We start from the raw sequence: 21,193 nt of genomic DNA on the forward strand, positions 1-21,193 counted from the left end.
GTTACGTACTTTGTTAAAGCTATACAAGTATTATATACAAGTATTATCTTGTATTATATACAAGAATTATGATCATTCTGCACTCTACAGCATAGGAGTACATATTACAGAATATATTTACAGACACCTTTATTGTTTAATGTAATTTTGCACTTCTGTCAAAATCGCTTGAGCTCCACTGTGCCATGGCCAGCCACCTAGGATGCTAATAGGTAGAATGGACTCAGACCTCTGCAGATATGTTCCTTTTTTAAAAGGCAAAATCACACTCTGTACTTCTGCACTGGCTGTCTCTGTGTGAAGTCTCACTCTGTGTGAAGATATCACCCCAGAATTTCTAGTTAAAATAACTGTTCTTGTGCTAACCAGACAAAATTATCTTGTTGACAAACAAAGAAAGGAGAATGGAATGCAGCAAACAAAATAAAATTGAACTAGTAAAATAGCCACCTTGTTAATATTCAACTCTTAGGTATCTCATTATAAAAACCATGTGATTGCAAAGTTAGCTAATTTTTCTAAAGCCTTCAATTCAATGAATTAAAAGCAGAATCATCAGGTTTATCTCACTGATGATTTATGGGGATAGATGTGCATTCCATTTTGTTATCTTCTGTGAATTCCTAGATTGCAATAATTGAAAAACTGGAAAAACAATAATATTCCAATGGAAGATAATTTAATTAGGAAAGTCTTGGAATGTGCAGAAATGGATGAGCTTACAAAGGAGATACAAGAAAAAAGAGGAAACAGAATATTATATAGTGTGGGAGAAATGATACGAATGGTTAGATGAGAGAGATAAAAGGCAAGGAAAGATCAGATAAAGAAGATATAGGAGTAGAAATATAACAACAAATAAGAAGAAGCAGAAAAAATGTAGTTTTGAGCAATGAAATTGAGTACATTGTTATTTATATATATGTATATATGTAGGTCTTTGGTTATTCGGGTTTTCTCCCAGTGGTGGGATTCAAATAATTTAACAACTGGTTCTCTGCCCTAATGATTTCTAATGATTTCTTCCAATCACCAGTTCATCAAACTGCCAGAAAGTTAACAACCGGTTCTCCCGAAGTAGTGCGAACTGGCTGAATCCCACCACTGTTTTAATATTTAATATTAGACTTGTATGTATAAAGGATAAAGGTATGTATTAAGAAATAAGGGAGAAAAAATGTACAAGTAAGAAATGATTAACCGTTGAGAAATTGTTGGAAAGAAATTATTGTTTATTCTTTTTTGTTTTTTGAAAAATGTTTAATAAAAATTATTTAAAAAAGAAAGAAAAGCATGCCATCAGCATGTCAGGAAGTGTTTCATTTCCTAGTCTCCAAAAGATTGGTATTTTTGTCTCTTCCATTCTTTGCTTCTTTCTTCCTTTATTTTTCTTTTTTTATTATTTTTGATCCAACAAATGTATGGCTAATAATAAAAGCTCTCAACAGATGGCAGAACTTCATTGAGTTGATCTGGATTCAAAAGCTAAACAGCATTAGGTTTTGGTTAATACTTGGATGGAAAATGCTAAGGAAAAAGCAGGGTTGTTGGCTATATTGAGAAATAAAAATAATATTGTGGAAGAAAGCTAAGGTACTGGTTCCAAGAATCCTGCACAGATATGTCTATCTGGTTAGTAGGGACTGAGCTGAACTGTATGAAGACCTTATATAATGAAATAATGGAAGCAGGAGGTAGTAAAGAAACAAAGTAGAGTGTCTCTTAGTTTCACATATCTTGTTTTTTGCTGATGTACGACAAATGCACAAATTTTGCAGTTTTTTACACTGTTTATTATTAAGAATTTAAGCAACCCAGAATCACTTGGCAGTGAGATGGATGGCATATAAATTTAATAAATAAATAAATAAAATTAATGATTAAATTATTTTACATTATTGTATTGTATTATTGCTAAGTCTCTCCAAGTTGGATAAAATAGAGTATTCAGATGGGATCTCAACTTTTTTTCCAGTAGTTACCATACTGGTATGATGCAAGGGTTTGATGGCTCATTCATCTTAGAATAATGCTAATGAGAATGAGAGCTTCTGGGATAGGAAAAGTGAAAAGTAAAAAACAATGTACATATGTGTGAGAGAAATCAGAAAAATAAGAATTAGGAGAAAGAGCTCCATTATCAAATTCAGAAGACGGAAGACAAACCTCTTTGGTCTTGATGCCATGAAAACTATACAGAGAAAGTTGTAGCATTTAGACAGGTTTAGGTGCTGCAGGATGCTATGCTCAAGTCAGAAAGCATTCTTTTAGGATTTTTTTTGGTGGGGGCGATCTGGAGGTGATGACACGCTAGATCAAACTGCAACAAAATCTGGTCATTTTCAGTCCTGATATAGAATGAGAAGTTTCTTACAAGGGCATAGGAAATCAGAATTCAGAATGTGAAAAGCACGAACCAAGAACAACTTGACAGTGCCAAAGCAAAAATGAAGGGTACCGAATTGGATTTAGGATTAAGTGAATTTAAATGGACCAGAACAGGCTATTTTTACTCAGATCATTAAATTATGTCTTATACAGGGCATGAAGCCATATAAAGGAATGGAGTGGCAATAATATTAAAAAAGGACACCAGTCTTCTATAACATATCATAGAAAATTTTATGACAAATTATGAAAATTGCTGAATGAAACATCAACAAAGAACACAGTGTTTTTAATAGCCTATTACAATGCAAAATTTTCAAGATATAGAAATTGGAAATCACACAAGACAGCACAGTATTAATACAATAATAGGGTTTTATGAAGATAAATGATAGGGTTTTATGAAGATAATTGGGTTTCTTTTAACACCTGCTTAAAACAACACAAACCTCCGTACATGGATATCACCAAATGAAGAACAATTTAAATGCATAGAAGGAAATACAATATGGAGATTGAAATCTAATCAAACACAAACATTCCAGCTACAGATGGACCATCCATTATTGGGGGATGAGACCATAAATTATAAAATACACGAGTTAAATCTGAAAATTAAAAAAAAATGACATGAATCAACAGAATATAACTTGAAAAATATGTGGTAAAAATAAAAGATCCATATCAGAAAGAGTTTTAATATGCCTGAATTCTGCAAAAATGAATGTTGGTTCTGGGGAACAAATAAGAGTTATTTTAAAACTGTACTAAAATATATATATATTCCTAAAAGTTCAAAGAGAGAAAAAAAACTCAAGTTGGTTTCAGAATGAGCGATCATATTCAGGGAAAGTTGGAAGATGAGGACCAGGGCAATAAGAAGACTGTATGACATCTGAATCCAGATCCCAAAATCAAATCTGAAAGGATAAGGAAAGCATATCAACAAGCATATCAATAAAGAGATTATAACAAGAAAAGGAAAGAAATCATTAAAAGTTATAGATAAAGTAGAAATGTTGAAGAGTGGTCATGAAAAAGATCTAAAAACATAAATGAAAAGAAGAGGCCTGACAATGGTGAGAGATATTCTTCCTAGATTTTCAAAATTATAAACAAATTATTTAATCGGTATAAAAGTTCCTCAAATAAGAGGGTTGATTAACATATTGATTAGTAATTGTAGCTCAGATATAGCTGGATTAAACACTGGATAACTTTTAAAATACATGTTAATTTGCTTCTTACCTGATTATAACCATTATCTAATAAAGATGCTTAGTATTTCTTATGAGTTCTTAGAATATCATAAAGTCATGCAGATATTGACAGTAAATAAATTTAATCTGCAGTCTACATTTCAAGCACACAGATATGCTTTTATCTCATCTCCAATGTCTAGTTGCCTCTGTTTTAATACTAAGAAATTTTATTGTCTATAAAACAGGAATTGTCTATAATTTCACTGTGGCAGATTATTTTATTAGAGCTGTTTTTTATGTTCACAACTGGTCCCTTTTTTTACTTTTTTGATCACACCTTGCAAACAGCCCTGAAGACCTCCATGATAATGAACTGTTATAATCTGGAAGTAGCTTCACAATCCAACTTTAAGTAACTAGCTAGCACTTCCTTCAGAGCCTGAATGAACTCCACTTCTTCATTGATCATGAAATAACAAATCCGTCGAGGCACACTTATATGTTAAGTGATAACTATTGCCAGGTATGTGAGTGCTCAAGTATGATTAGAAGTAAGCAAACATTTTTGACTATTTATCCAAATAGTCATATGTACATTTTCTTAACAGTGATGACAACAAACAGGAAGTACTTCATAATAATCAGAAAAACATTTCAGTATACCATTTATTTTTCTGCACTTTGTATGATGCTGCTCATCCCAAAGGGAACACTGTATTGTTCATATAGAAATGAATTTTAAGAGAGAAAAAAACACAAATAAAAGCTATTCATCAAAAGGCAGTAACTGTCAGAAAAGGCTAATCCTGTTAAATGGGAGCAGAGGACAGAGAGAATGAACTGCAACCAAGGTGAAATGATGCAGTGAAACTCAAAACAGCAAGCAGGAGGGAGGGAGGGAGGGAGGGAGGAAGGAAGGAAGATTTCATATGCTATTGTTACATTTCTGTACTAAATGGGGATTGTTATGAAGTCTACTGACTCCAGATAGTGATTATTAATAACCATGTTGTTTCAAGTAAAAGTTGACAAAAGGGAAAGTGAAATTAATTCCATGCTGAATCAGGAATTATGTCTATGCTGACATGCCTTTTAGTTTCTTTCTCTCCTGAGATGCTTACTATACCCAGGAGACCCAACTGTATCAGGGCCTTATTGTTATGCTAACAGGTGTCTAGATTTTGATAACTCTATGCCTCTTTACTTATAGCATAAGACACTTTCTAATTTAGTTGCTTGAAGACAAGAGAGGGTTTATAACTTGAGGGTTTGATGAAAGACATGCTTAACAGGCATGTTAAAAGTTAACCCTGTACCAAATTGTTTATTAAAGTTGGATTGAATAAAAAAGGAGTGAGAAACTAAGTGAGAACATTTCTTCTTTAAAAAATCTGGGCATAAGACAGGAAGAAGAATCATCTTATTTTGAAGGAAGAGACTGAAGAAATATAAAGACATATTTTCCTTTAATTAAAAAAAGTGATGTATTTGCACACTTACATTTGTGATGGAGGCAAATTTTCTCCTCTTTCTTGCAGATGTTTCTGGAAATAATTAGATGATATGTAAGCATAGAACAGTTATTTCTGTCATTTAAATAAGCTCTCTTATTGGTCATCTTCTACAAAGCAAAAACCCTCTCATCTTCTCATCCAATTTGTAAAAATCTTCTGTAAGGCCATCAAAAAAATCATCTTTTTTTTGTGAGAAATAAAATGTTTCCTCAGGACAGGCAGGATTGAGATCAGTACTAGCTTAAAAAGAATTGAGAACGTCTTTTTTTTACTTTGAACAGATTTTCTGTAAAGCAGAATAAATAGGACAATATGAGGAAAGCTTTTAGAGAAACAATTCCCCAATTTGTTTCAGGGTTTTTCCTTTTGGATCGCTTTACTCTGCATTTTATTTTTAATCGTTTTAGTCTTATAGCATAGGAATTAAAATGAAGAAAACCTGCTTCATGTATCTACATAACTTTTCAGTAAGGTTTTTTGAAAGGAAACCCTATTTTGGGAGGGAATTTATTATCTGAATTCTTTAAAATTAACAGAGAAAATCTCTGTTCAGAAGTGATTCAAGTCTGGGCCAGGACAACACTGTTTCTCAAGCCAAGCATGGTTAAAACACAAACCAGATAAGCAGAAATGCATCATTTTCACAGTCAGATTGGATCAGTTTAATAGTTTTTGAATGTAATGGAAAATTTGCCAGCCATATTTGAAGAAACTCTTGATGTTGTATAAAGCAGAATCAAGAGAAATGAAAGCAATACTTAATCTGCAGGCATTTTGCCAAAATGCATACAGTGATCTGTCATCTTTTCTATAAGGTGCATATATGCATATATTTGAATAACGCAATTATGTGGCTTTTCCCCGAAATACAGTTTGGGAAACTTCTACCCAACTATTCCCACATTCATATATGAGCCTACAGGATAGAATGCAACTTTATTGGATTCTATGCTGTTAAGTATCAATATTATGAAGGCAGAATATGGAAGTCATGCTGTGTAGCAAATTTCATTTGCATGACATAAAATAAGTAAAAGGAACTTTTGGCCTCCAGATGTTACTTCAGCCAGAATGTAAGCAACATCTGGAGAGTTAAAGGTTGACATGCTTGTTATAAACACTTAACAATTAGCATGTTGCATTTTATATGGAAACTCAACATGGAATTTTTCTATGCTTACCAAAAACTCCCTGTTTAGATTTTGAGCTACTAAACAAACAAATGGGAACTACATTTATCAGGCTGATTTAAATGTGCATTAAAATGAATGAAATGTACTCAAGTGGATTAGTGCAAAATGGCAGCAAACAATTTTCTGATACCCAGAGCCTTTCCATATTTTTCTAATCTATATTTGTTCTGGTGCTAAGAAAGAATGCTGTACAATACACTTATTTTAAAAGAAAAATTGAAGTGAAATTACTGTAGGCATCTCACTTCCACAGTGAATTATACTGAGTAAGCACTATTGTCAATATTATGTTTAGATGCTTAGGGGGGGAAAAAAACACTGCAGCTCAACCATTATTTAGTTTCATAAATTTGACCTTATTTAAAGTATGAAATGTAAGGGCACGTGGTTTATCTAGGAATTAAATAATAATAATAATAATTACAATCTGAAATTATATGATTGCTTGTTTTATGCATATTTCTATTTCATAAAGCTATACTTAATACCTCCACTAAAAAACACTGTGTGAGAGACATAAGAAATAGTTTACCCAAGCTATGTCCACAATGATAAATCCTACAGAGAAGAAGCAGAATAACAAATATTGATCCTCTTAAAAGCATCATAAAACTGCTCGAAGACATTATTAAGCAGCTACAGCTTAATTGTAGAAACCTAAAGCTAAAATCTTATATGTGTCCAGTATTAAATGATATTAGCAACAACAGAATTGCAAGAAACACACAAACTGCTATGCTTGGTAATTTTTTTTCTTTTCTTTGTCCCTACGGCACTTAGAAGCAATTCTGTAACCTGCTCTATGCAATAGCACAGTTTTCTGTTTCCTCTGGTATAGAGACAGGCAACATTACATCACTGTGCAATACAACTGTAACTTTCTGAGAAAGATAAAGGCATCCTCAAACTGAGCTCTTCTCCTGGGGACTACATGGACACCTCTTTTCAAAAAATGTTTAGTAACAATATGGCAATCGTTTGTCATTGTCTTCCCCTCCCCAGTCTGGCCTACAAACCTTCATATTGTCTTTGATGCTAAATATTAGTCACTTTATTCATTTCCCCAAATGGAAAGTGACTGACCTTGTCAATGCCATTAAAATAAAGTTGAAATATTATGTATGGTTCATATCACTTCGCTGAAGAGAGGAAGAGTACAAATTGGAGCTCTTTTTCTGTCAGTGCTGCTGTGTTTTCAGATTTTCTTTTCTGCCTGAGTTCCTAGAAATTGTTGGTGAACAAAACCATTCTAACTGCAGCACAAACACATTTATTGTAGCACCAGAGATCACGTCCTTCGTTGAATATAATAATTCAATGTTAATTATTGTTTAAATTATGGGTTTTTTTCTTCACTAAAACCATATTGTAAAAAGAAACAGAAGTCACGAACAGCACAGCCAAATAATTGACTCTTAGCTTCTTAAATACAATTAAAAATGATTTTTATACATACAGTAGTTTAAGCATTTCAATATTAATTCTTTATGCCTTGTATTACATGGTGTATTTCAATAAAAACCATCTCCAATATTGTTTTAACTGTAGCAAACAATCCATTATTAGAGAGATTAGTAGCACATTAGTATGCAATGTAACTCCATATGTTCAAGAAAACAATGATTTAATGTCATATTTTATGACTTTTGGAAGCATGCTGCCTAATTGTTTGAGAAGTTATTTGAGATACCTTGTCAGTTAATCCAGTTGTTTAAATTGTTTAAATTGAAAACTCAATTAAATTGACTTACATGTGTATTAAAAATTGTGTTTATTCTATTTATTGCAAATCCCTCTATGTTGCTTTAGTCATAGAACTTGCAACATAATATAGAATATATTGAGTAAATCAAAATTCATCAAACAGCAATAATTACAATAAGTACTAATATCATTTTCACCACCATCCTTACATCATGAAACAGTCTCTCTCTCTCTCTGATTGTTTCTACTTGGGCTGAACAGCAAGAGCATGGTCTGGGTCTGGGTAGATTGTTTCTATCAGGGAATATTATCTGGTGGGACATAGGAAGTAAACCTTGTCCTCTGGAACACCATTTGCTCTGAAATTCAGATAATATTTCATAGATCCTTAAAATCATGCCTGCGCCCGTGTTCTCCCCGTGTCATAACTGGCAAGTTAATGGGATTGGTGAGATGAATTGTTATTTGTAGTGATTGTTGGTCTTTTCTGACACTATATATTTATTCCTATTATTATTGGTTATTTTTAGTGAGTTTTCATTCTGTGTATCTACTCAGAATTACTATCAGAAAATATGCGGCCGTATAAATTGATTGACACAAGTAAACACATAGCATAATATCAGGCAGCCAGATTCATCTTAGTTCAGGTACATTTTTCATTCTCACCTCAGTGCCCAAAAGCACATTTAAAAATTTATTCTAGAATACACAGAGGGAACTGTTTTTATTTCTGGTGGGAAGGCATATGATAGGGTAGAAGCATCTGAAGAAAAAACTGGCCTTCAGATCTAACTTCATCTCTCAGACAGAGCAGGGACTCTTACTAAATACTCTCCAAAGATATGTCTTGGATGGACAGATTCTACCTGTAGCAGATGATATCAGAGATAGTGTAGCCTTCAAGGTGATGTGTAGCCTTCATGTGTAGCCTTCAAGGTGATGACAAAATGCCTTGAATTGGAATAATTCAAGCCAATGCATCTCCTACAATATTAAACTTATTTAATAACTGGGTTGTCCCAGTTAAATTCACAATAAATAAAATAAATAAAAGTTTAAATATATAAATGTCAGTTTAATTGAATCTCCACTTTTGCACTAATAGTTTCTTGATGGTATTCAAGAGCATTCCCATTTAGGTTGCATGACAGTAATGAGGCAACAAAGGCAGAATTACTGTTTTCAAAATTTTCTACTGTAGGTATGATCATAATTGACACAATTGGCCATGGTTTCCATCTACTGTTCATACAGAAAATGGGAGGCTATGAGCAGATGTGGAATCGTTTAATTGAGCCCAATTGGGAACAACACCTCAGACTGTAAGCAAAACTGAACTGTACTTATAATCTTTTGGTTTCCTTGCTTTATAGACTTGTGAAAAATTGGTAGTAAAATTACTTTTTCATCAGTCGTAACTGTGATTGCTAAACAAGACAATTGCTAAATAAAGTCTACCTGTAATCTATTTAAGAGTTAGATTTGGTATTCTCCCAGTCCGTTGACTTAAAGCTACTTTACCTTGCTAGGATTGTAACTTTTTTTTATCTTGTTAAGTTTCACATTTTAAAAAATGACTTTGATATAGGTTATAGGTGTATTTAATTAGGGCCTGCTTTCTTCATCCCAACTGATATTCCCCGATAGACAAAATACAGTGCATTCAATAATTTATGTTGAAAAAAGTAATGTGAATCTATTTTATCATTATTTTTTCAATGAATATCTTTCTATAACTTATTTATTTCAATTTTAAGTGATTTCAATTTTAAGGACATAAAATTAAGGATGCATATTTTAGGTTGTATGACTTAAAAAACAGCAAAACGTTTTATCATTTATGTTTCTACTGTCATTCTAATTTGTCAACAATAATGCTGACCAATCTAATAATAATAGCTAAAAAATGTGCTTAGTAGCTAAATGACAGTAACTTGTAATGATTTTCAAACATGGTTCAAATTAACAAGATCTATACAATAAATATACGGTAGATCCCACCATCAGCTTGTTATTCCATATTCTTGCAAAGCTTTCTTTGCTTCTCATATCAGTTGTTGATATGCACTGACTTCTAACATATTTTTTTCCTGTATATAATAAAATTTTTACCAGGATTAAAAATAATAATAATGCTGACCAACCTATAAAAAGACCTGAAATGTCCCAATGACTAAGTCAATTGAAATAAAGCATAGTTCTTAGGGTTGTTGTTTTTTTCCTTCTAGCCTGCAAGGTGACTTTTCCTAAACTGAGACTTTGATTATAAAGAGGAGAACTGTAGTCTGGGTCTACAGAAGACCAACAACTAATTGCAGACTAATGCTTAAAACTGGCAAGGGTGCCATGCCTATTAATACATATTGTCAACAATCTATTATATCTCAGGAAAATGTTCACCTGGCACTGAACACTATGTGTTCAACATCTACCAGGGCAAAGAAAAAACATTTATTAAATTTATGTACATAAAATTGCCTACAGCTTCATTTCACTGCCACAGCATTTTAGAGATATTTAATGCAAAACTTATTCAAAAAATAATAATCGGAAGGCATCTTTATCAATTTTTATTAATACAAAATTTCATAAAAAAACAAATTATATACATTAACACATCGCTTGGCCAATATTATAAATAGGCTTCTATATACAAAGTTGAACAGACAGCAAAAAGATACTACCCAAATGGAAGCAGACTTTAAGGACAGACTTACTGCATGTTTATATTTTATTGTGCTATATTAATACCTGTCCACTAGGGGGATATTGTATGTTTGTGTGTATGTGTTTTAAAGCATTATGCATCCAGGTATGCAATCAGCAATAATGCATCCAGGTAATTATTTGACAAAGCAAAATTGTTAAAACTTGATGTTACTATTCATTCATGCTACAGAACTTTGTGTATCAGAAATCAGAAGAATAAAAGGATGACAAAGGAACATTATAAATATCATCAATATATTAAATAATTCAATTTAGAATATTCAGCACTCACAGATTTCCTCATGTGATACAAATATATATTCCTTAGTGTAAGTAAATAAAACTTACAGCTCCTACAAAGCAGAATATGGATCTATCATTTTTTTCTATGCTTTGAAACAGAATGGTATACATCAAAAATCAAAAAAAATCAAACCAGAGTTCTTAAATTATCTCTAATTTGAAGAGTTGATATAAATTGTACACTATTTTATGTCAAAGCAGTAATATACAACAGTAACACAACTATGAAAGAAAGCTGCAATGCAAATAGTAGAATTAGAATCAGATAAGGAGTTTAACTATGTTCCATTTTTATTTTGTTTTTTAATGAGGACCATAAATAATTCCTTAACAAGTTGACAAGTAAGAGAAATTTGGCATTTAAGTAAATCATTCATGAAGTAGAAGTTTATGATAGTTAACATTCCGAACTTAAATTCTGTGGAAAGGGGTGGTCTATTTTGCTACATAAAAAGGCACAATTGTATAAAAGGCATGATAACCTTAAAAGATTTTGACCCAAGCAATCTACAGAATTTCAATTTAGTAAAATATATCCCAAGTAATCAGTTATACCATATCCCACTAGATGTTGCATTTGCATTTTCTCTTGTGAAGCACAAAAATTATGAAATGTAGAACACCTGTTCATTATCAAGAATTCTTGCAGCAGACACTGTAAAGATGGTTGCTTGATGAATAAGTTCTGATTAAATCCTTGATCATCTGTATTTCATCGACAACTAAATTCTCAAGCAGTTCATTTTCTTCACAGAAGTGAATTCATTTCAAGACATGACTGTCTATAATGTCCCAGCAGGAACTTTCAACTTGATATCCCAATCAGCTGTTAGTACTGTCAAGACAAAAATTATGATTTACGACCATGATTAGTATAAAGAATTACTGCCAAGCTTTCAGGAGAAACTAATGCAGCTGTTTAGGAGACATGGCAAAAGGAATAATCACAAAGTCTATCTTTGTCCAGAATAAGAAAATTTAAACTCTATTTTAAGCTCTATTCTGGGTTGAGCACTTCTATTTAAACTACAGTTATAATTAGCATCAGAATGAACCTCAAGTAGCACATTAGCTTGAGACTAAATTCTAAAGAACATTAATTCAAATAAATTGTGTACTCCAGGAGAGAAACAGTTCTTACCTGCTGGCTGATAAGGTTTTTCTGCCTACATTTGGAGGTGTTGGCTCACTGTGAAAAAAGCTTTTTATCCACCAGCACTTTTCAAACATTTCAGGTAGGCCTATAAATGGAAGATGCAAAATATCAATTGTATAATAAAGCTTCAAAGCAAAAAGAAAACTATTACTTTTAATGAAGCAGCAATATTGGAGAAAGATCAAGCTTAAATTTCACTGAAAATATATAGCGATTAAGTGTACAATAGAAGATAGTGGCATATCTTTTCATGCTTTTTCTGAGCAACAGTTAGAAACTTTAATAAAGAGATATATAATACCGTGGTGATTTTTTTCCTGGTCCGAGAATGACGTGGGATCAGAACAGCAAGATGAACTGCTTGAAGAAACACTGCAATCAGAATTCAATCGTGCTATATGTGAAAATAGAAATATTACATTTTATTTCAGAAAGTGGAGAGCATTTTGTATTTATTATTAAAAAGTAAACTAGCATTTAGTTTTCCTTAAAACACAACATTTTATATATTCCTGTTCAAAACCTAAAATAGCTTTGATAATACAGATGATCAGATAACATGTATACTATGGCCATTTTATCAATCAGATTATAATCCCTTCTGAAAAGAAGATAGCCATTTTATGTATGGAAGGCTAGATCATACAATTGTCAACTAAGGATGAAAGGAGAATAGTTTTCACTTTTCTTAAATAAATATAATGCAAACCTATTAGCTGTTGTTTTCAGTTTTCCATAAGTCGATAAATAAAGGTCAGGTGACCTAATCAACTTCAGGACTGACAGACTGTTTGTCAATAATACACTCACTAGCTGGAGTTAGCACTATAACTGTTCATATTCCATTCTGATGTTTGCATATTGGCCTTCGTGGCCAACAGGGAGCTGCTGGTTTATTTTTATTCATGAACATATAACATTAGTATCTTTATCAATTAACAGTGCTCTGAGTCACTGACTTTCATTAGGTTCAAGTGCACACATTTATCATAGTCTGTGATAAGACTGGATCACATCCAAAGATTATACATCAAAGACATGAGATGGATTGCAATAAGTAGAACATTAAATTATTTACAAATTGAATAAAGGAAGAGACTGAAGAGACTCCTGGTTGTTGCTAGGCTAGCTAGGACGGTTAAGTATCAAACTCTATGGCAATATAAAGACTACAGAGGGCACTTTCCTTTATACAGAAGGGAAGTAATTTTAAGATCATGCAAATATTGAGAACACAAAAATCATCTATGATTTCAGGGGACAATACTTACTTCTGTAGTATTGGTTCTTGGCTAAAAGACAGCCAGCTGAAGGTACAGTTGCCATTATTTTGTTGCAGAGTAACAAACTGCCAGGGCACCCTGTAGATTGAAAGAAAATGGGAAAACTCCATATTACTTTCCCAAAGCCTATGGATAGGAAATCATATATTACCTATTTGCATAACAATACTGACTGTATTTTTTATAAGGTTGGGTTTTGTAGGGGGAATATATTTAACATACCATATATGTGAATTTCTTTGATTTATACCTTGGCTTTTTCGTGCCCAAAACCTTGAGATTTATTCTTGTTACATAAAAATAAACCATCTTTTTTTTTTCTCCTTCTATCAAAATGTAAGATGGGGACAGCAACTGGATCCCCTCCTGCTATTTTTGATTATAATTCCCACAATCCCTTACCACTGACCCTGCTAGCTGTCCTCTCTCAATTTGTCTTGGCAGCAAATAAACATACTTGCAATTGGAAGAATTCTTTGGAGTCTCACAAAAGACATGGTGAATAGTTTACAGCAGTGTCTCAGTCATCCAGGTCACGGTTGTCCCAAAGGTGCTTCCCCCCCCCCCTTTTCTTCAAGAGGCAACTGGACTTTCATGTTTTTTTTTAGAAGATATTTTGCTTCTTATCCAAGAAGCTTCTTCAGCTCTCACTGGATAGTGGGGAATGGAAGGATTTACATGAAAGTCCAGTTGCCTCTTGAAAAAAGCAATTTACAGCAATGTTCCTCAACCTGGCTGGGAAATTTGGGGAATTAAAAGTCCAAGCATCTTAAAGTTGCTGAAATTGAGAAGCACTGGTTTAGAGAATTTGTCTGTCTCAGTTAGTTCTTCTGTCTGTTTGATTGAAAGAGTCCACTAGCTTTCATCTCTTTTTCCAGGATCTGAAGATGCTCAGAAATGCAGGCTGAGACTATACTTCCAGAATACAAAGTATGCTCGTGTGCTGCTAACAGATTACCTCTTTGAACAAGCGGTCATGTCTTCGCCGAGAGACCATTCTGTGTAGGATTCAAGTCTTATTCCCACTCATACATTCAGGATATGTGCTTAAAATTCCTCAAAAGCCTTAAGAAACTAAAGGCCAAGCTGCTTTTATAGCTTTCTCTTCTAAGGAGCCCCGTTTCGGATTAACTAGTCCCAACACGCAACTCTCGTTCAGTCTCCGTGAAATCTCTGCAGAAGAACTTTCTAGCAACCCCATTGCTTTTAAATAATTAAAAAAAAAAGATCGTATAAACTCGCTTGCTGAAGTCACCTCGAAAGAAAACTTCAGGAAAGAATCTGTCCTAATTGAAAGTGTGGATTTGCATTCCTAGCATCCCAAGAAAAAGAAACAAGAACGGGAGAAAAAAAAACATAAGCAGAGCTCCGATTACCTGTTATCGTCTCGCACCGCGGTGTCCTGGAACACCTTTTTCGGGCAATCAGATCCCTCCAAACACGCGAACGTCCCGGGAGAACAATAAAGCTGCGTCGCAGAAACGTACAGGTAGCAGGAACGTAGCGAGTTTACCGAAGAACCGTTTACAAGCGCACCCTTAACTTCCCACGCCTGTCTCCAGAGCTGGCTTTATATAGAAAAGCGAGGGGCACTGAAACTTGATCTGGCGTCTGGAAGGGGTGGGGTGAGCGAAGTCTCCCTGTCTCTGGAAGTTTTCCTTTACTCAATAGGGTAAAGTTTGCTCCCTTTTTCCTCCCCCCCGCCCTGCTGGACTGGTTGATTGTATGATGACAAGGGCAACAACAACAAACATAGGCCACACTCTGCACACGTGCTAGGCGATTGACTCGTTGGGGAAGAGCACATGCCCTTCGGTCGGGAAATGTTTGGCAATTTCGGGAGAACTGAGGAAAGGACCTGCTTCCTGGGTTGTTCATGTGGAGCAGGTTGATTTTGTGGATGGCTTTTATTGGTTTAGCCCACCGTTTCTCAATCTCAGCAACTTTTAAGACTTGCTATCTGCAGCATTCTGCGAATTGAAGTCCCAGACACATCTTAAAGTCACTGAGGTTGAAAAACACTGGAATAGAATAGAATAGAATAGAATAGAATAGAATAGAATAGAATTTTTATTGCCCAAGTGTGATTGGACACACAAGGAATTTGTCTTGTACATATGCTCTCAGTGTACATAAAAAAAAAAGATACCTTCATCAAGAATTCTAAGGTACAACACTTAATGATAGTCATAGGGTACAAATAAGCAATCGGGAAACAATATCAATCGTAAGGATACAAGCAACAAAGTGTTAGTGCTTGTTTGTTCTGATTTTCTTAAACCAGGGATAAGTAACCTGTTGCCCTCCAAATGCTTGAATTTGAATTTGAATTTGAATTTAGCCAATTTAGGCTATGATATCTCTTATGCAACGATCTGGATTATCAATATCAATAATTTTTTTTTAATTTGCATTTATATCCCGCCCTTCTACAAAGACTCAGGGCGGCTTACACTATGTCAAGCAATAGTCTTCATCCATTTGTATATTATATACAAAGTCAACTTATTGCCCCCAACAATCTGGGTCCTCATTTTACCTACCTTATAAAGGATGTAAGGCTGAGTCAACCTGGGCCTGGTGGGACTTGAACCTGCATTAATTGCAAGCAGCTGCTGTTAATAACAGACTGTCTTAGCCGTCTGAGCCACCAGAGGCCCTAATTGAAATAAATTGAAATAAAGATTTCTTTGGGTTGTTATCTAATATTCAGCTAGCTTTTGTAACCTAGGGAGAAGATTGTTGGTGTTGTAAGGCAACTCTGCAGTGTCTCGTCTGCTTCACCCAGTTTGAGATTAAGCCAGGAGATGGAATTGTATTTCTGTTGGCTCTCCCAGTATGGCAATAATGCTGGCTGGGCATTTGGTTTGGGCTACAGTTAGAGCAAGTCTTGATTGGTGGATACCTTTCCCTTGCACCCCTCCTACCCACACTGAGAGCATGCATGGTACAAATGGCCAGGGACTTTCTTGTAGATTTCAGAACCACTTGGCTCTCCTGCTACAAAACAGTCAGCATTTTTGGAAGAAGACAAGAAATACCAACTTTCGTGAACCTTCTCCTGGCCACAGAAAACATAGCTTTGGGGCAGAGCTCTGATGCCAGGTTGACTGCCCTCTACCAGAAGTGACTTGGAAACTCAGGGCACACTTTTCCCCAGACCATGAAATACCTCAAAACGTTTCTCCCAGTTTATGTGGGATCATGGGAGAAGCTCCATCCAATGCACTGCCTGCACTAGTTCCCACTTTCCTTTTTTCCATAGCCATTGGTGCAACGCTGTTCCACACATTTCCTATTTTAGCAGGCCTCCTTTACTTTGCTTCATTTATGTTCTCTGTTTGGCTTCTGGGCAAGAGGCTGGGAGAGACAGAAGTTAATTGCCTTCACTCTAAAGCAAGGACATTCAAGCTCAGATTGGATAAAAGCCAAGTCAAGGAAAAGAGCAGAGAGTCAGAATTAGCACTCTTACACCTATCACCATAGAAGCAGTTCCTGTCTACAGGATCATCAAGTGCAAATAATAATACTCATATGCAGCATGTATATTCTTAGTAGGGAATTTGGGACAATTTTGGGTACTGTGCCATGGTGATGTCTCCTTCACTGAAAGCCTAATGGCAGGAGAAGGGCCAAGTACAGTGTTGCATAGGAAAATCACAAATGATGGGTGCACCTAACTAAATGAATCCCCAGGGACTGAGAGAAAAATAGTTCTCCATCCTGCCATAAGGACCACCATGAGTGTAGTCACAAGGCCCAAAACCACATTCAGGCATATGCACAAACAGTGATACTGCCAGTTCAAGGGCAGAAGTGCAGCAGGTGAACTGTGAAAAGCCATTCCACCTACACATCCTTCTTCCAACACTCCACCATCACCCAAACCATCAGTCACATGGTCTGATGCTTTGCAGATGTGATGGAGGTCATAGCACTAAGGATTCAGATGCTATGGAGATCATAGCACTAATCAGAGGGCACATTGAAATCAGCTTCCCCACATCTGCCATAACAAGTCAATGGCAGCTGATGGGGATGCCCTGCTAGCATTTCTGTGATGATATGAAGACTAGAAGAGATATATTGTTGATACATTTAGAGATTGAGAGCTGTGTGGCACTACACACGTATACTCTACAGGAAATGTTTTGGTCTTAAGTCTAGCATGCCATGGCAGTAAGGTATGACTCAGAAATGATTTGTGGGCGTGTAATCAAACACAGTCACAGATGATCTTTGCAAAAAGTATTTACCTTGGAGCTCCGACTTAACTTTTGCCTCACCCCAAATTTGGTTTTATTCAACTTTTGTGATATCAGTCCATTTCCCAGAAGGAAGGAAAAAGTAGCCTTATTTTCATAGCTCTATAACAGGGCAAGAAGGTGGCACTATAACATTTATTTCATTTCTTTTCATTTCCCCTTTTTAATTTGCTAGAAAAGCAACATAGAATGTTGGACCCTCCTCTCTCTCCAATACTGGGGTTGGAGAAGAATACCAGATGAGGCATCGTTCTGGAAGTTGGTGGTAGCAGAATAACTCCTGATAATTATTGTGATTGCACAGCATGGCAACCAACCGTTAATGCAGGTTTTTCTTAAATACACCAATTTTCAGTGTTCCGATAAGCACGCTAGTCTTTAAATCAATGTTTCTCAACTTTAGCAATTTTATGAAGTGTAGACTTCAGCTCCCAGAATTCCCCAGCTAGTGTAAACACATCTTAAAGTTGCTGAGGTTGAGAAACCCTGCTCTAAATTAACTACACTCACAACACACGAGGCTAAATTGTACTTCCTTGTCATAGTTGCTGATTCATACCTTCAGTAAGTTGCTGATCAACTTACCATTGTCCATCAAAAGAAAAGAACATTTTCTTTAGGAAAAAGTAAAAAGAAAAGTAATTGAGATTGCAATTTCCAGAATTCTCAACCAGCAAACCCAGCATTTGGAAAAAATTACTTATCTGAAGACAAAGGAAGGTTAACTACAGCATGCTGTTGCATCAAAAATGCAGTTTTTTCTTAATTACACCAATTAAGAACACCAGGTGTTGGGCCCATAAGTCACATTGAACAATAATAAGGTTTATTTTATTTTATTTATCATTTGTAAATCATAAGTCTTTAAAATGTCATGTAAACACATCCAATTGTGATTCATTCCAATCGCACTCCCCCTTCTTGTATTATCTAACACAATTTTTGTGGCATAACATGTCATGGGCCCACATTTTAAAAATGTAACTACAGTGAGATGGGATAGGTTACATCTTGATATATTAATCAGATCTTATTACTCAGCTTTGCAACAGCTCGAACGGCATGTCCTGTGCCTTTCCTTAAACCTCTGAAAGTAATTATGTCTCTTTCACAACATTACACAAAAGTATAGAAGCATTCCTGAAACTGTAGATTTGCTTCTCAATGTAAACAAGAACCATTTATTCCGTACAGGTAGTATTTTACATGAACCTTCTGTCAGAGTTTCAAATGGCAAGTTATAAACTTTCCAGAGTGGAAAATTGGAGACTTGCCCCAGGTTAGCATAGTAGAGCGGGCAAAGTGTCTTGAAGTAAGGTCTGTGCTAAAATTAGTAGGTTGAATTAATTCAGGTTTTATCTCTTCATTTTATTTATTTTCTTTGAGTTATTCTGTCTTTTGGGTAATGTGACCAGTAAAAATTGCTAACACAATCAGGCACTCACTTAGCACTGAAACTGAAGTTTAATTCACACACTGTCTGTTGCAATGTTCCTAGGTAGCAAAAATAAATCTGCACTAATTTTATCTGGGTTTTGGCTCAGTGTTCCAGCCACCTGCCATGTAATCCTTTTTCATTCTGAGGGGAAATTACTTTTGGGGGAACTTTTAATCTTGGTGATATGGCAGAGATCGGTTCAGTCAAAAAGAAATATATCAGGTTGTTATTCAGAAGGGTTAGAGCAGGGGTGTCCAAACTTGGCAACTTTAAGACTTGTGGACTTCAACTCCCAGAATTCCTCAACCAGCAAAGCTTTTGGGGGAACTTTTAATCTTGGTGATATGGCAGGGATCAGTCAGAAAGAAATATGTCAGGTTGTTATTCAGAAGGGTTAGAGCAGGGGTGTCCAAACTTGGCAACTTTGAGACTTGTGGACTTCAACTCCCAGAGTTTGGGCACCCCTGGGCTAGAGTAAGAAGCTAAAGAAACTGGGCCAATTTGTGAGGGAGCGCTTGCCACTCAGAAAATGGTGGTTTGTTTCTACTTTCATGAGAGGTGAGCATCCATAATTTTCTCTATAACAGAGAAAGTGAAATTATTATCCAATAGGTTTGTGCAAGGAAGCTGAGTTTAGTCTTGGTGACAGTGGTATCATTAAAGAAGTGTCTAAGTCTGCAAAATGATAGGTGCAGTGTTATGATCAAATTAAACACAAACATCCTTTTGTGTGTGATGGGGCTCTGGTCATAGTGCTGGGCCAGATATTTTGCAAATTTTGACATTTTCCCCCACCCTATTGACCTATTCTAGTATTCAAGAAGGCTTCTATGCATGTATATATGCATGCATACATACATACATACATACATACATACATACAAGACTTTTTGGATACTAGAATTGGAAATATTTTTTCCTTTAAAAGAAACAGAAGCCTTACTTTATGAAGCAGCTTTGTAAGGATGTTTCTCCCAAATTTGTCAAAGCTAAATATGGGATCATGTAAGCTTTGCATAGTTCTACTATCTGAGATCACTCAGCATGGATTTGAATGTACGTCATGGAGAATTTCAGAATTAGAAAATTACATTAAAAACATTCCATATCCACAGTGCAATTCTCCTCAGTTAATTTGGTCAAGAAAGAATAGAAAAATGAAGGGGGAGGAGTGTTGTTGCTGCTACAGCTGTTGTTGTTTTGATACTACACAGCCATGGAATCCTCAGCCTTCATTAATCTAATGCAGTTTTCCTCAATTTTTTCCTGTACTGACAGCCACATTTCTATCACTTTTGTAAAGTACTAGAGTGGAGAAAACTACTCTACATTTCTGATATTGGCAAGTAGCTCTCTGGTCCTCCTGACAACACTGCTTAAACAAAACTTTGAGCCTAAATATAAGACTATAACAACAGTGTGATAAATAGATAGGTAAGGTCATTTTTCACGATAAACAATTTCCCCAAAAGCTCTACAAAAAAGCCCAAAATCTTATCATAGTTTAACTCAGGATTTGCACAACTCACTAAATATTTACATTCAAGAGGAATTGAGGGGAAAGTTCATGCACATTTATAAATACATCGAGATGTCAACAGTTTTAACTGATGAGACCCTTTCTTAGAAATGTTATCTGAGACCGAAGTGACTACTGTATTAGAATGTTTAATTAAAACTAACTTGTTATTTGCTATAATTTGCTTCCACAGGGCATTTTAAGGCCAATTAAAGTGCATCTACTATTAATATATAAATTATAAAATCAAAATTGATTAAACACACTGAGAACACTGTAATATGTCTTCCCCTTTGTTCTTTTCTAGGGCAGCATTTGCAGAGCTTACAGTATTACCTGGAATTGTTTGAGCCTACATGTCACAAATGTTTTAAATAAGTAGCCTTAAGCAACAGAAATGAATATAATAAATTGGAATGTGACCAGTAGAATACAAAATTCACAAAACTTAATATAAGAGAATGAAGGAGAGTACATTGGCTGCATTACTGTCATCTTTTGGTGATCTGGCCTGTT

General features: G+C 35.0%; 1 protein-coding gene across 1 annotated transcript; it reads right to left on the reverse strand.

Moving 5' to 3' along the window:
• Positions 1 to 10,558: 10,558 nt before the first annotated feature.
• Positions 10,559 to 15,079, reverse strand: PPDPFL (pancreatic progenitor cell differentiation and proliferation factor like). The gene is made up of 5 exons (XM_058175738.1): positions 14,832 to 15,079; positions 13,444 to 13,533; positions 12,474 to 12,566; positions 12,158 to 12,257; positions 10,559 to 11,851 (listed from the first exon to the last, which is right to left on the reverse strand). Exons 2-5 carry the CDS (start codon positions 13,496 to 13,498, stop codon positions 11,839 to 11,841), a joined length of 261 nt encoding a protein of 86 aa, XP_058031721.1. The 5' UTR covers positions 13,499 to 13,533; positions 14,832 to 15,079; the 3' UTR covers positions 10,559 to 11,838.
• Between the last annotated feature and the right edge of the window lie 6,114 nt (positions 15,080 to 21,193).

The sequence above is a fragment of the Ahaetulla prasina genome, chromosome 3 (genome assembly GCF_028640845.1).
Source record: "Ahaetulla prasina isolate Xishuangbanna chromosome 3, ASM2864084v1, whole genome shotgun sequence".
NCBI classification, from domain to species: Eukaryota; Metazoa; Chordata; class Lepidosauria; order Squamata; family Colubridae; genus Ahaetulla; species Ahaetulla prasina.